Source organism: Arachis stenosperma, chromosome 8 (genome assembly GCF_014773155.1).
Source record: "Arachis stenosperma cultivar V10309 chromosome 8, arast.V10309.gnm1.PFL2, whole genome shotgun sequence".
NCBI classification, from domain to species: Eukaryota; Viridiplantae; Streptophyta; class Magnoliopsida; order Fabales; family Fabaceae; genus Arachis; species Arachis stenosperma.
The window spans coordinates 17,776,611-17,793,384 of NC_080384.1; the positions used below are offsets into that span (position 1 = coordinate 17,776,611).

General features: G+C 33.6%; 1 protein-coding gene across 2 annotated transcripts; it reads right to left on the reverse strand.

Annotated features, from left to right (window-relative positions):
• Window positions 1-2,070: 2,070 nt before the first annotated feature.
• On the reverse strand, window positions 2,071-7,410 carry LOC130943447 (flocculation protein FLO11-like). Of its 2 annotated transcripts, none has more exons than XM_057871321.1 (6): window positions 7,100-7,410; window positions 6,791-6,986; window positions 6,379-6,465; window positions 5,683-6,069; window positions 4,148-4,310; window positions 2,071-3,143 (listed from the first exon to the last, which is right to left on the reverse strand). In XM_057871321.1, the coding sequence occupies exons 1-6, from the start codon at window positions 7,159-7,161 to the stop codon at window positions 2,329-2,331; spliced, it is 1,710 nt and encodes a 569-aa protein (XP_057727304.1). In that variant the 5' UTR covers window positions 7,162-7,410; the 3' UTR covers window positions 2,071-2,328. The 2 variants fall into 2 exon arrangements, with proteins under 2 accessions (XP_057727304.1, XP_057727305.1); XM_057871322.1 differs by having other exon boundaries at window positions 6,791-6,983; window positions 7,100-7,300.
• Between the last annotated feature and the right edge of the window lie 9,364 nt (window positions 7,411-16,774).

A 16,774-nucleotide genomic window follows, 5' to 3' on the forward strand; every position in this document is an offset into this window, starting at 1 on the left:
AGGTGGGTTTTTACCATCACGTGCAATGCTGATGGAAGCATAGAGAGGTATAAGGCTATGTTAGTAGCTAGGGGATATACACAAACCTATGGAGTAGACTATCGAGAGACTTTTGCTCCAGTTGCCAAACTCAGCTCTGTGCGGATTCTCTTATCTCTTGCTACGAATTACAATTGGCCTTTACATCAATTGGATATAAAGAATGCTTTCTTGAATGGGGAGCTAGAGGAAGAGGTGTTCATGAAACTTTCACATGGATTTGAGGCTGAACTAGGGAGGAATAAAGTGTACAAACTAAAAAAATCTCTCTATAGATTGAAACAATCCCCAAGAGTTTGGTTTGAACGACTTGGAATGGTGGTGAAGGGACTTGGTTATACTCAAAGCCAAGTTGACCATACACTTTTCTATAAACATTCAGCAGTTAATAAAACTGCCATCTTAATTGTATATGTGGATGACATTATTCTGACAGGTGATGATTTTTTGGAGCTAAAAGACTTGAAGAAGAAGCTTGCTGCAACATTTGAAATCAAATAACTTGGCTCATTAAAATACTTTCTTGGAATTGAATTTGCAAGGTCTAAGGAAGGCATTTTTATGAACCAACGAAAGTACCTCCTAGATCTTTTAAAAGAGTCGGGATTACTTAGTTGTAAAGCTGCTGAAACACTTACAGAGCCTAATTTAAAATTGAAGCCAGCTGACCAGAAAATATAATGGACAAAGGGAGATATCAATGGTTGGTAAGGAGGCTAATCTATTTATCCCAAACATGCCCGTATATAGCCTTTGTTGTGACCATGGTAAGCCAGTTTATGCATTCACCTGGTCAAGAACACATGGATGCTGTCTTTATAATCATAAGGTACTTGGAGGGGTCGCCTGGGAAAGGGTTACTCTACAAAAAGCATGGACATCTTCAAATAGAAGCTTATACAGATGCGGATTGGGTTGGGAATGTCATGGATAGAAGGTCAACATCTAGGTATTGTACTTTTATTGGCGGAAACCTGGTTAGTTGGAGGAGTAAAAAATAGAGTGTTGTGACATGAAGTAGTGCAGAAGGTGAGTTTAGAGCAGTGGCTCATGGAATATGTGAAGCACTATGGGTAGAGAAAATCCTACAAGAACTAAAAGTTTCCATTTCTCCACCAATGAAGTTGTATTGTGACAACAAATCTGCAATTTCTATTTCTCATAATCCAGTGTTGCATAATAGAACTAAACATGTTGAAATTGACAAGCATTTTATCAGAAAAAAGATTGAGAGAGGACAGATTTGCATCTCATATGTTCCAACCATGGAACAATTAGCAGATGTTCTAACTAAAGAATTACCCAATAAGATGATAGAATAATAAGCAAGCTGTCAATGAATGATATCTCCAAGCCAGCTTGAGGAGAAGTTTTGACTAGATCAAATCAAAATCAAATTCTTAATTCCTTTCATGAATCTTTTATGTAAATAGAATTAATTATAAATCTTTTTCTTTTTTTATTTAGCTTAATTTTAAGGATATGATTAGAAATTTTTCTTTATTTTAGGCTAGTATTTTTCCCTTCTGTCCTATTTTATAGTTATTTCTATTTCTGTAATTCCTCTATAAAGAGGCTTATTCCCTGTATTGCGTGTTTACGCGCTCCCTAATCTGAAGTTGATTTTTTGTTGAATTTGGATCAATTTAATTAGATTTGATTACCACAAAAACTTGTATGTAGAGCATAACTGTTTCATAAATCTGTTTGCTTAGCATTGCAGGAAAACTTTATGAATTTCGAGGTTCCAAAAATGAATCAAGAACGCATTTCGTTTATGGCATACTTCTACCATGATAATAATCTTGCTCGACATAATCTTACGAATACAAAATTTATGCGTATCAAATTTTCCTCCTTTGTGTGTGATGGATGTTGGTGGTGGTCTGGTGGAACATGCATTGTAGCTTGGCAATGGAAATAAAACAAAATAATCAGATAGAAATTTTCTGGTTAAAGTAACTAAAATTTATGTTCTAATGTTTTCAGTTTCTGATATTCTAACGTTTGTCTTTTTTTTTTAACAATCATTTATTCTCTCTTAACCTTTTTTCTATCACTTTCTCTTATTAAATAACACGGAAAAATTAAAATATATTTACCATCAAACAAGACTTCTAGATATTACAAGATTTTGCTGTAGGTGATTAGGTGATCTTCCACAAATTCCTAAGGTTGACTTCGACCTTAAAAAGTTAGAGCTCAGATACTATAGAACAGCAACAATAAAAAGAAAGAAAACCTATTCTTTGCACAAGCTAAATCAGTCAACAACTGAACCAACTGTCACTAGTTCTGCAAATTTTCTTGCTTCTCATCCATCTTTTGATCCTGAGATCTTCCATTAATTGAAATTTTGCTCTTTTCTTTATCTAACTCATGGCTCCCCTTGTTTCCATCATCTTCGGACTTGACTTGATTTTTTGGCGCTGCTTTATCTTCTGCTACTTCCTCCTTTCTTGTACTTCCCACAAGAGAAGTAACCCTCTCTTTAACGGGAATATTCATGCTCTTGTCTTGAGTTGATTTCTCATCATTTTGAACCATCTCTTTTGGTGCCGGGCTAGGCTTTGAATTTCGCAATTCATCTGTAGTATTAACTTCTTGCTTTATTGGAACTTTGTTAACCACAAGGGTAGGGGTAACGGGTTTGTCCTTCTCAGGCAATACAGGCACCGTAGAAGAGGCGACTTTAACGGTACTAGAGCATGATAACGGAGATGTGATGGGAGCAGTTGACTGGGAGGGTGCAGGTGCAGACTGAGATGGAATGCGTACAAACTGAGGGGGAACATGTGCAACACTTGAACTAGTGCGAGCTTGTACCTCCGATTCTGAAGACATACCAGCAGAAGTGGATGGTTTTGCCAATGAAATACTTGTTCCAGGCACAGCATTTCTTGCTTGTGCAACCTTTATTTGTGATGCAATATTTGACTGAGAAACAACTCTGGCACCAACAGCAACTGCAGTAGCTTTTAATGCAGGATTTGGAGTTGGATTACCTCTGAGCATTGATTGCTGATGTGGTTGTAAACTACTTTGTATTGTTGTTGCTGTAGTGGTATGTTGCACTTGGGTTTTACTTGTTAAGGATGTCTTAGCTGCAATCATAAAAAAAACAGAAGTTATTCAAGTAACACATTACTCAAAAGAATTACGCTGATATTATTCACCCCATGAGAAATGCAATCCTATAAGTTAATAACATGGAAAAAGAAAATTAAATTATAAATAAATAAATATAGGCAACTTAAAAGATACAATTTGTAACCTGTACTCTAGTGGACACACAATTTATTAGTAATGATATCAGCAAAGCTGCTAAAGTAGTTTGAAATTAGTATTTAATACCGATTATTAGGGCAAAACACATGACATGGTTTAATTCCAGCTTAAGAGAACACAACACAATTTGTTCCAGCTTAAGGGAGCCCTAAGTAAGAAGAGAATTTTAAAAAAGCAGGACACCTCTGTCCAAGAATTTTGCTAATTTTGCAGCAGTTGCTTACAACCAAAGAACATAGGAGCACAACAACTTGAGCTATTTAGCTATTCTGCTCATGCCAAAAACGAAAGTTAAACCTATATGATAGCAATGCCAATTTTCTCATTCAAAGTAGACCGCATTTGCAATTTCATATTAGATAGATTCCATAGATATACTAGATGACAAGAGTTTAAACAATCTAAAAACATACATAATTTAGAGGAAAAGAAACGATAAATCAATACATTCATTTAGTTAACAGTTTTTAGGAGAAAAAATCAGCATTGGTAAATCATATGGGCATCATGCCACAAGCAGTCGAAAGAAGCACAAGCCCAAACCACACTGCAAAACAAGGTACTACACCTTTCCACTATCATGATTGCTTTTGGAGGAAATCTCGATGACAAACATCCATTTCTCAGAAACGGCACTAAATAAATCCACAATCATTGACATCATTGAGAATCATGAAACTGATGCTCATTAGGACTTAAAAGACAAGGGGTGCAAAGACAAAAAGGATAAAAATTAAGAAACAAATAATAGAAAGTTGTTCAGCATGATTACCAATTACCATTTTCCTATATTTGAAAGTTAAGCCTTAAAGAGAATCACCTTGATCAGCAGTTCCAGGAGCAGTTAACTTCTTGAATGGCATATCAAGGGCTAAAGATAATGAATGACGAGTTGCCAGTTGTTCGGCAGTAGTATAAGTTGTGCTGGTCACGATGGTTCCCGAATTGGCAGTTCCATCTTTCTTTCTTAAAATGCTCCACCTCTGCAACATTCAGGGAACGAATGACAATACGTAGCACAAGTGGACAACAATTAGTCAATACAGGTAAAATGCGTTGCGATCACATTAAATATTCACAAAGACAATCGGCACAGGAAAATCTATTCAATATAATATTTTTTTTCTGGATCTAAAACAAAGATTCATTACACTTATTATACTTGTCCAACTATAAATAGTTGTATATGTAACTCCGTTGCCGGGATTTGAACCCGGGAAAACTGGGTTATACCCAGACATCCTGACCTGACTAGATGACAACGGATTAAACATTCAGTGCCATCAGTCATTGTATTCCAATCAAACACATCATCCACAACAAGACAAGCACTATGTGTGTGCAACAATTCACGTTCTCTTTCGTATAAGCAATCCTCCATTTATACATAAAACATTATTAGTTTCAACATGCACAACACTACTTGCTGCAGAAATAATCTAAAGAACCCACTCCCAATAATAGAGCTGGGCAATATATATTTGCTGCTAAATCAGGAAATCATACTTTAGTAAAATGTAAAACATTTTTTGAATCAAAACCAAGTGGTCAATTTGTCAATAGCCAAGGAATAAGATCAGCTTGCAAAATTTAACTTAAATAATTCCTAAAGCAAGTTTCTAGCTTATTAAGCAATGCTGTGACATATGAAAAAGAATTTTTGATAATGTTCATAATTAGAGTATTGAATGCTTAGAAGTAGCAACCTACAAGAGAGTAGCTCTTAATTAACTAACAAGGAACATGCACAGGACTTAAACTTCGGGGATCACAGAATAATTTTAACTTCAAGTTTTGAATTTCGAGAAACTGGCTGCTATGCCATCCAAATATAATAAAGAGCATACAAACAGTTATTCCTGGTGATATGTGAGGTCAAAGACAAATTATTGAGTGAACGATGAAGAATTCTGGGATCAAAAAGGGATTAAAATCTAAATTCCACCATTTGTGAAATTTGCTAAGCAGGCTGTTCCATGACAACCAAGCAACAATACCATCACCCAAAGTAGAAAACAAAACAATAACAAAAGAGGGGGAAATGGTTCTGAAAAGTTGGAGAACATGGTTTTGGATGACATAACCCCTGGTGACTTCTTTTATCTTTCTTTTACCGCTATCTTTACCACCCTGATGGACAAATTGACAATTTGCAACGCTATTGACTACAGAGGCTAATGCTGAACAAGTTGCCATTCATGGATCAATGATATAGTCCCATGCATAATCATAAGAAAATAATCTCTCCCCCACTAATAAATTTCCTTTTCTTATCAAAAAAATAAAAACTAAAAAAAAACGATAGGAGTTGATAAAGGTCCCATAAATCATAAATATCGAGGGTTGAAAAACCACCTGAGCCAATTGAGTAGGACTTCTCTTAATAGGAAAGTTATCTCCTTTGGCCATGTTAGCCCAATTTCCTTCACCAAATCTCTGAACAGCTGCTCGTAACTGGATGTCCTCTTCCTCTGACCATGCTTTTCTCTTCCTTTTGGAAGCCATGTTGCCACCACCTAATCCCTTGGTCTCAACACCATCTGTTGATGGTGCAGTTGGCAGTGTTTGTCTCTGAACAGTAACCGGAAAAATAACATTCGTCCCTTGCATCAATTTAGATGATTGTGAAGTTCCACTAGGAGTTCCAGATCCACGGCAAACCGGAACAGTTATAGTCAATGGAGCCTCAATCGTTGAGCTACTAGGGGTTGATTCACTCAGCGTACGAGATGCAATCATTACCTAATGGTAAACAATTCATGGAAACACACAGCTTATATTTAAAGAAATAGTAAATGGAACTTCTATAAGACTCGAGGTAAAATATAAGACAAAATTTGGATGGATATTAGTTGTTTGTTTCATTTAAAGATAAATCAAATTGTATTTCTGTACTGATGAGTATCCATGAGTTCCAAACATGTAACAATACCAAGTTCCTAGTACAGGTACATCATTCATCTAGGTGTACCATGTACTGGAGCAAAATCATAGGACACTTTGATGGATAGAATGTAACAACTGGGGGTGGTAAAGGGCCAGCATATTCACCTTCATACATGCTGCAGCCTCTGACACAGCTTCAGCACTTACTGGAGGCAATACTTCCAGCTCGCACTCTAGGTCACTATCATCATCCTGTAAGTAACAGAGGTAGTCAACTAACCCATTACTAATAACAACATATCAATGAGAAACTGACAGTACAATCAAAGATATGGCAGTGATGGCAACAAGATATATGGCCCTGAAGGCCTGAACTAGCATGATGTGCACAAGCATTGACAAGTTTTTATTTCCTGCAAATGGTAACTATAGATTCATATCCCTGACAAATTCAACTATAACCACTGCCATAGTTACAGCTTGATCACTGTTAGTGAATGTACTTTATTATTTCATCTTATGACCCCAAGAAATTTTTTTCTTTTTATAATTAAATAATATAACTAAAATCACAAACCAGAGGTTGAGCACCATCTTCAAGATTTTCAGCAAGGGCATGACGGTAGGCTAAGTGGCGCCACACCATCTGATACTCTCTGGCGGTGGAAATGCCAGTTGATGTATTCTTCACCAACTCATTCCAATCGATCTTCGCGTGAGGATAGTGCGCAAGTTCCTGAAGCAAAGTTAACACCGTTGTTGCATCATACCTGCTAGATATAAACAGATGAAGAAAATCCCCAATCATGCTCAAATTTCACCGCAAAAATCACTAAAATAACAACATAAAATAAAATAATCAAAATAAAGAAATAAATAATAATACCTTTCTAGGAGCTTTGCTGAGTCTTGTTCCGTGAAAGGTACCTTCCTGGACTTCTCCGGCATTGAAATGTGCGGGAAGAAGATGAACCCTAAAACCCTATTACTGTGAAACAGAAACAGAGAAAAGAAGAAGAAGAAAGTGGTGTGGTGAGGGAAGAACCGCAGAGAGAGGTTGCAGAAGGAAGCGAAGGGAGGGAGAGTGTGTCAGAGTGAGACCGTTGAGGAGGTGGAGCTCACGCGCCCCTATTGTTCGGGTTTATATATAAATTGCGAACAGCGGAATTCAGAGTGTGCCAGCTGGCACTTTTTGGTAGCAAGCTATGAAGCATGCGATTGCGATTGCACTGCTTGGGGAACGGGGATAAATTAAACAGAAACCATGATTATTGTTGATTACCATTATACCCCTTTTCAGCCTGAGCATTATAAAAAAGAGTAACTATTTTTCGTGTTGTAGTCCTAACTCCTAAGCGATCATTTAAAAGAATGAACAGAAATATTTTATACTGTTTATAGAAATTAATTTACGTGAAATTGATAATTGAATGGAGTTAATTTGACTAAATTTTTATTAAATGATTCTTATTTATTAATTTTACATGAAGTGAATTGTATCTGAATTTTCATCTAAATTTAAACTCTCTAAATTTAAATTATGCTATAAAATTATTTTGTATTATAAACTAATCATTTAAGAGCTTAAATGAATTTTTAAAATGTTTATGAAATAATTGACCGCAATAATAATAGTTAGTGTATTAGACGATGGTATAATTGTTTTTTTTTTTTTCAACAATATTAGTGATGTATTAAAAATTTTCTATATATGTTCACTTATTCATAGATTTCATCACTCATAGTTGACTGAAAAAAATAAATAAATAATTGATATGAATGGAGTTAAGTAATCACAATTATAAAAAGAAAAAAAAAACAGATTCAAACCGGAAAACAACCAAGAGAGAGAAATAAGAATTAAACACACCATTTCGAACTTAAATTAAAACTAATTTATTGCTTTATTTATGTAATATAAACGTGTATTTATTCAAAATGGAAGAAAATATAATATATAATTTTACTTTTACATATATTTTATCAATCATATTATATGTATATTAAAAATTAAAAATTAATTACTAAATCAATCATCTAGATAAAATATATATTAAAATATAAAATATATATTAAAAATAAATTAAATAACACATATATTTATACATAAATATATTATGACTATTTTGGTAATTGAATTTTTTTATACAAATAATATTTTTTTTACATTTTATTCGTACAAATAATTAATCAGTAATGTTACATAACTAGTAAATATTATCATTTTGAGCAAGTATTTAGTTCGCATTTGCACATAAAATATATAGTTTGTACTTGTAATTTATATTTATGTTTATCAGAGTTTGCACACATGAATTAACACAATTTACACTTATATTCTCTATAGTTTTACACATATTTTTTTGTGACTATAATTTTACACATATAAATTAATAAAATATATTTATTAAAAATAATTTAATATTTATACTAATCAAATAATAATTAAAATCACTAAAGATTACTAACCCCAAAAATTTCTTATAATTAATTTTAACGTCATAACTAATTTTCATATTCAAACTCTTCCTTGAGGGTAACTAGTTATCACCAATCCATGAATCATGAAGCAAGTACACAAAAACAAATTCATATTGAGTAAGTTGTATTTTTGTGATCTTAATATAAATTAATAAGAGCAATTTGTAGAAGAAAACAAAATTAATTAGATTTTTTTTATAGTATCTTCTAATTTCGACAAATTAAGGATTAATCTGTCATAAATCGAAACTTCATTTAAGAATTTGCTACATATACAAAATGGAATTTAAATTACTGATATTTAATTAAGTGGACTAGTAAGCTAACTATATAAGTACAAGACTAACTCAATTTGGTTAAATAAATTAGATTTTGATTATGCTATCTGTCTCTTTTATTTTATTTTATTTTTTCTATGTTATTATGTCTTGAAAAATTCAGTAGGTTAAATTATCGAATCACATGATGAAAAACATGGATCCCAAAAATTCAGCCCAACATCGAATTCTGAAGAAAACTTGTCGTTAGCTTGTGTCCCAATCCGGCCAAGAAAAAAAAAATGCCTGTCTTCTCTGTCTGCTTTAATGTGTTTTGGTTTTGGTGCATGTTTCCTTTTGACACAGAATGCAATAGTATTTCTAGCAGTTATGCATACACTTAAAAAGAGAAGACTTTGTAGATCAGTAAATCCTCTACCACAAATTAAGGCTTTAAAAAACGTTATTGTTTAGGATTTAAGATTGATGGAGTATTAAGACTTCAAACAAAGTTTTGTTACTTTTATGGAAGGCTTATCATAATGTATACTTATATCGGTCTTGTTTAATTTGAAAAATAAAAAATTAATAAACAACTTAATCTGTTTTATTAAAATAGATGGAAATCAAATGCAGTTGACTTTACGTAAAGTTGATAATTGAGACATAAAGTTAACTGCACCTAAGTTTTTACAATTAAAATATCACTGGACAAGGTGGGTATCAATGAAGCACCGACTCGCTTGACGGCGCCGATGCATCGGCGACGAACCCAAATACGACACGAATATGCAGAAGAAACGTTGGATGCGCAAGTAGGTGAGGTTGTCGATTTATTTTGCGGAACTTCCGCTGCAGCACAAGTCCAAGGCGAGTCTGGTCAGGGAGTTCATTTTTACCAAGTTATGGGCTAAATTCAGGGTCCATCTTTTTTTCAAATTTTTTATTTTTAATCCTTCCAAGACAGGTCTTAAAGTTTTTTACTTTTTAGTAACAAAAATTTTAGAACCAAGTGTTTCTTTCGATTCTATGATCACAAACAAATATGTAACAATCATGACTCAAAAATTTCTCTTTGGGCTTATGTCAAGATTTTGAAAAACAAATCCTAATACCGACGTTGCAATGTTGCATACAAAAATGGACATTGTAATTTTTGTGATAGGGTGTGTATGAGTTTGTATTTAGGGGTTAAATTAAATCACACTTATTGAAAATAAAAAGAGGTAAAATTCATGCATGTAAGAATGTGAATGATTTATTCAAAAAAAAAAAGAATGTGAATGATGAATATAAAGTATCTAATAGAATTGAAAAAAAATATAGAGGAACAGTGATGATGGTAAACAATGTGAATAATAAATTTAAAAAGAATGATAAATTAAAAATTAAAGATTAAATTCTTAATTAATTATTTAATTTCATATTTTGAAATTTAAAAAATTAGAATTAACAATTAAATACATTCATACTAAAAAAATGTAATATTCTTTCTTATAATTCAGATGTACAAGCAGGTCCAGAAATGGATTGGTATTGGTCTGGGCCTGCTGTCAAAGTCTATGACTCACGCAATGGTTATTTGTGGTTGTGTAAGCAGATGTTTGGTTGGGAGGAGCGGGAGAATTGGCTTTGGCTTTGGTGCCAGCTTGTTCCGAAAAAGCACAAGTTTTTGACTTAGCTGTATCTTAAGGAGGCTCTTCCTACTACAAGTTTTCGCTTCAGAAGAGGGATGTCGTCATCGAATAGGTGCTCAAGATGTCTTTCTAGCCATGAATTGGTTTTACATTGTATTCGGGATTGTCCAAAAGCTCAGCTTGTATGGCATAGGTTGGATATTTCTTATCATCCTCTGGATTTGAAAAATTGGTTCTAGTATCATAGCTGTTCAGGTTCTTTTTGGGACTTTGATTGATATGGCGAGTAAGGAATAATGACATTTTTAATACTCATGAGACTTGGCCTTCGAAAAAAGTGATTTGTTTGACATCAATTTCAGAAACGGAGCTTAAGAATATTTTTAAATTACAACTATGCCCCTCTTCCTCTTTTCCTAAATGGTTTTTGGAATCCCCCATCCATTGGTACTTTTAAGATTAAGTATGATGCTAGTTATCCTGATTTGGGTGATAGTGTTGGTTTTACTTGCGTTATTAAAGATTGTAATGGGAGTTGACAAATGGGGTGTTTGGGAATGATTGGGAGTAATAGTATTCTTCAAGGGGAATTGTTTGCTATTTGGAGAGGATGTCTCTTAACTTGAGATGTGGGTCAACGAGATGTTATTTGTGAGACGGATTGTTTGGAAGCGTTTAATTTTGTTACTAATCACATAGGATGGTATTAGTTTATTGATATGTTGATACTCAAAATAAGAGATATCATGCATTGGAATTAGTGTGTTGACTTTCATTTGATTGTGAGAGATGCAAACACGGTGGCAGACAACATGGCAAAGATGGCGATGAGGTTACAACTTTATCATGTGAAGCTTCTTTCTCTTTGGGAGGAGTTTAAGAATAGTTTTAAACGGGACTGTCCATCTATTTAAGCAGTTCCTTTGTTTTTTTTAATTTATTTAAATTACCAAAAAAATATATTCACACTAGGTACAATTACTTTCAATTTTACCATAATCTCTGGTCTACGCCCAAAACTCACTATCGTCGATCTCCAGTCCATGTCTTTGCGTATAGATATTGAATTATAAGGTGTTATTGGTAATTTGGAGGTTAATGGAGCTGCAAGTGTTGGAAAAGGGTTTTAATTATAGGTGTAAGAGGAAGACGTGGATTTTTATCCTGGGTGTCGTCGGCTTCGCGAGTGACGGCGCTTGTAGGCTTTATCACGCACCCATCGTAGTGCGTAAGAGGATGAGAGTTTCCAAGTACTTTCTGTTGTGGAAGCCGTTTCCAAGCTTCTTGGCCACCGTCACGTGCGTTGTTACTGACGGAGTTCTCATATGGTAATATTGTGGAAGGACAAATTTTCGACAAAGTATTTTTGAAAATTTTATTTACATGCGGATGTTCATTTTACATATAAGAGGAATGGTTGTTGTTGTTGCAAATCTATTATTATATTTTATTTTACATACAAAAGGAATGGATGTTCATTTTACATACAAAATGGATGATTGTTCTTGTTGCAAATCCAGTGGGAGGCTTATGAGGCAACAATGGCGCTGATAGAGTTTCTAAGAGAGGTAGCAGCAGTGGATAGTTAAAAATTTGAAAAGGTAAGGTAAAAGAATTTTTTGTTATTTGGTTGGGGTAGATTTTTTTTTATCTTTGGTGGGCTAAAAAATCGCCTATTGTTCACGTTGTTCAAATTTTTCGTTGTCTATCTAACGAAACTGTAAAAAAATATAATGAACAAATTATAAGAGCATCTGTACAGTTTCATATCGCGATGTTTTCTAAGAATAGCCAAGTTACTTTTGGCCATAGTGCAAACAATACCCTTCATCTCAACAGGAAAGAAAAAAAGAAAGTGCCCCCTTTAATAAAGAAGAGAGACTCAATTTACTAAGCTTATTGCTTGGATGCTTTATTTTTCTGACTTTTCTTTTTCTCTTGTGAGAAATTCTTCCTATATGAATTCTTACATTTTGACTGCAAGTCATGTAATATTTGGCTATCTACCTCCTAAATTCAATGCTTTAAAAACATTGTTACAAAAAGAGAAAGAAAATATTAAAAGAATAAAATATATAAAACTCAAAAAGTGTTATTTTGTTACTGATAGGTTGACGGATTTGTAAAGACATTTGGTTAATTTTATGACAATAGGTAAGGGAGGCCATATTTTCTTAAAAGTTGATGGAAGTCATGGACAAAACAAAGATTATATATGCTCGCTTATACAATGAAGCAATTAAGAAGGTTGGAGTCATACCAATCATAGCTGAAAATGCTCTAGTATGCAAGGCTATTGAATCATTTATTGAACAAAATTATGATCACATTTCCTAGACTCGAAATATATATATATATGACTCTTTAGAACAGTGTGTTGCTTCATCGAAAGAGTTATATGTTGGCTTGGTTAGAACATCGTGAGCGGGAACACTTGTAAAGGTACTCCAACCTTAAGTAAGTAAGGGTAAGAGATGAGTATAATATTGTTCAAAATAAACAACGTACCTTTCACGTAATTAAGATTTTGTATTTATAGAGTTGTTGTGCTATAGGTGATTACTCAGTAGACCTAGTATTGCGGAGCTGTTGAGGATATGTTAGTCTGATTTTGTGGTAACTGCTCCTGAACGTATTCATATAATTCTGTTATAGCCGAGATGCTCTCTAACTGAAGATAAGTCACCTCTATTATTTCACTTGGATTCTGATTTATAGGTATAAAATTGGACCAATCTATAGCTAACAGATCAATAGGTATAGTTGGGTCGAGCTATAACTAACGGATCAGTAGGTAAATTTAGGCCGAGCTATAGCTACCAGATCACAACTCCCATGCTTGACCTGTGATATTTTTCAATAAAACATGTTGAGCTTTCAACTTTTGGACCTATAAATCGGAATCGTAGTAATAGTAGTAGCTCCCAAGCTTAACTTATTGGATTGAAAAAAAAGTGTTTCTGCACAGTAATTTGAGCCGAGGTATAACTCCTTCTTCCGTTTATATGGAGTTTTCTGTCCTATGAGTACAGACATCGAGCTATACTTCAGTCCTCAAAAAATACCGAAAGGGGTTGAGACTTGATTCTGTTTATATAAGATTTGTATCTAACTTGATCGTGGCATGTTCTCCTGATTCTGAGACATGAGGCATGGATACTGTTCGAGAATCTCGCAGAAAATTGTTTGGTGGCTTCTTTGAAGAGGTCCTCTTAGGATTATCAGCAAGTAACTGTTTTTTTTTTTTTTTGGAATTTGCTGCATGTGGCCGAGTTATGGCACACGATGCCGACTTATACGGACAGATCAAAAAGAAACAAGAGAAACATTAGTAGTGAGAAAGTTATATTGAAAGATTGTTTAAGATCAAACAGATAAAATAGATAAACAAATAAATAAATAAATAAAGATGGATAGAAAGATTAAAAAGTGAGAGAGTTATGTCCATCTATAAATCGGTTATGCAATGAGTGGTAGCCCCCAAACTTGGTCGGATTATTATGTCGACACTTATTCAAAAAATAATTGAATGGTAAGAGTTATTCGATCAATACAATTGTGTGGGGATACTTTTCCGTTTGAGAATAATTTTTCACGGCATGCATATAGCATTTGATTGATGCGAATTGAAAAATTCAGAAATATGCATTCATTAACAGAATCGATTGTATGACTCGAGGATATAATAATCCATTGTCTTTGGAAATTTTTCCTTTATTGATGAATTTCTTACTCAAAGCAATTAATTTTTTTCGAATTGATTAATAGCCGATTTTGTTCTCGGATGGATTAATTGATTGATTTTGATATATGAAATGATAAGATATATAAATAATGTGAAGCAATTCGAGTATATAGAGTAGTATATACCTCATAAGAAGTTATGATGTATTGAAATTTGACATAAAAGATTTATATAAATAAACTAGATTATGCATATACATAGTTTTACCAACATAAAAACGACTTAGTAATTTAATTTGTTTAGGTCATTTGCTTTTCATTGCTTTTTTTGTAGCTGAGCTAATGGGTCGGCTATCATCTGAACCTCAACTTATCATGCAACGTTCATAAGTTATAACTCGGCCTGAGTTGGTGGAGGATGAGGTAAAATTTGTTCAGCATCCATGATTGAGGTTCTACAAAAAAGAGGAATAACAAATGAAAAAAGTCGGAATCATGGATATAGATTTTGTATGCTGCAAACTTGTTGGTGAAGAAGTCGGCCACCTCCTGAAAAGTAGAAACAAACTGAAAACTTCGGAGTGACTAACACCGCGGGCTTGACTTTCGAGGTGCGATCGTCGTCATCTATGCGATTACCAGAAATTTGTCTGCTCTTCTTCGTCACGTCAGTCATTTTGTTTCTAGTTTAATAGCTCGGCCACACGTTGGATTTTTGCTCGCAACGACTCATTGATAACTAAAAGCTCGGCCCCGGTTAAAGGAGGAGGAAGTGGATTGTTTTGTTCTTCCTCGCATTGATTATAACCTTCAAAAGAGGGAAAAGCAAGCAAAAGAGATAATGGTGGGTTAAGTCAACTCGATCTCACAGTAGGCGCCAAATGTTCTGTCCGTAAAGATCCAACCGAGTTATAGTGACTCCTTAGAACAGTGTGTTGCTTCGTCGGAAGAGCTATACATCGACTTGGCTAGAACATTGCGAGCGAGAATACCTGCAAAGGTACTCCACGTTCAAATAAATAAGGGTAAGAGATGAGTATAATATTGTTTAGAATAAACAACGTACCTTTCATGTAGTTAAGATTTTGTATTTATAGAGTTGTTGTGCTATAGGCGGTTAATCAATGGACTTAGTATTGCACAGCTGTTGAGAATATATTAGCCTGATTTTGTGGTAACTCCTCCTGAACGTATTTATATAGTTCTATTATAACTGAGATGTTCTCTAACTGAAGATAAGTCACCTCTATTATAACTCGACCCAAATTTATTTATTGATCCGTTAATTATAGTTCGGTTTAAATTTACCTATTGAAGTATTGATCTGTTAGCTATAGTTCCACCCATTTATATATATCACAGAGATACGTGATGACATCATTTTCATAACAAATTTCATCATGAGTCACTCATTGAGATTGACTAGCTTTATTGCATTTGTTCCTGCAAAGCATTCTTTTCCATCATTAAAACAAGATTCGCATCAATAATTGTAATATTAAAAAGATTCAAACTCACTAAGCAAGCATTGCAGGAAATGGTGATCAGTCAAGAATAAAACACTTATAAAAACGTTAATCAGAAAAAAGGATACTACTGAAAAGATTTCATATTAGATATGTGGTGGAATAAAATAATCAATTTGGCGTATGTAATATATGAGGTCTTTTGAATTTTGTGATACAGATTCTCTAACTCTTCACTTAGTATATGATATGTGGGAGTGAGATATTCTAATAGAGAAGGTGAAAGAAATTCTCTATAAGTACAAAAGAAAAAGAGGAGATGAATATTCCCACTTTATGAAGTGATTTATTCTATACTCATTGCCAGATAGATAAAAAAACACCTACCTTTATTGTATTTCCCATTCTTTGAATTCAAATTTTATTAGGTAATTAAATTATTATATTGTTATACAAAAGGTATTTATTTTATTTTATATAGTATTATAGTCCACATCAACTTAAAAGAGTTCCAAATAAAATTTCTCATCACCAAAATGAAGATATTTCTGTGTAAGTAAACAAGTGTTTAAGAACATATTTTCCCAAAGATAGAAAGTTACTCTTTTGTTCTCTAAATTTTTTATTTTGTACCTTTAAATTCTCTCTTTTGTATAAAAACTGTAAAAAAAAGAAGAAGAAAAAACCTCTCCCTCTCAAAATAGTAGTAAAATACTAATCCTGTTCTAGAACAATAGCAGAAGCTTCTTGAACAGTTAATTAAACCCCACACACTAATTCAAAACTCCTCGCTAAAACTCTGATCTGTCCGAGGGGCCGCCAAACTGCCCTTAACAAGGAATAACATTTCAAGTGGATATATATTCCAATATTTTGAATGAGTTTAAGAGAAAAAGGGAATGAAAAAAAAAACAGAAATTAATTAATAAGACTACAGTACACCTGTCAGGTTTCACCCGCAGACATCGCCAAATAAAAAAGTAGCAGGTAATAAAATCAAAATGTTGAAAGAAAACTGCAGTTAACAGAGCTCAGA

Excerpts from the sequence above, each read along its gene's own strand:
- LOC130943447 (XM_057871321.1), bottom strand. The coding sequence starts at position 7,161 with ATGCCGGAGAAGTCCAGGAAGGTACCTTTCACGGAACAAGACTCAGCA. Across the intron at positions 6,987-7,099 it reads TCAGCAAAGCTCCTAGAAAG|CAGGTATGATGCAACAACGG; the intron begins GTATTATTATTT and ends GTTTATATCTAG. Across the intron at positions 6,070-6,378 it reads AGGCTGCAGCATGTATGAAG|GTAATGATTGCATCTCGTAC; the intron begins GTGAATATGCTG and ends GTTTACCATTAG.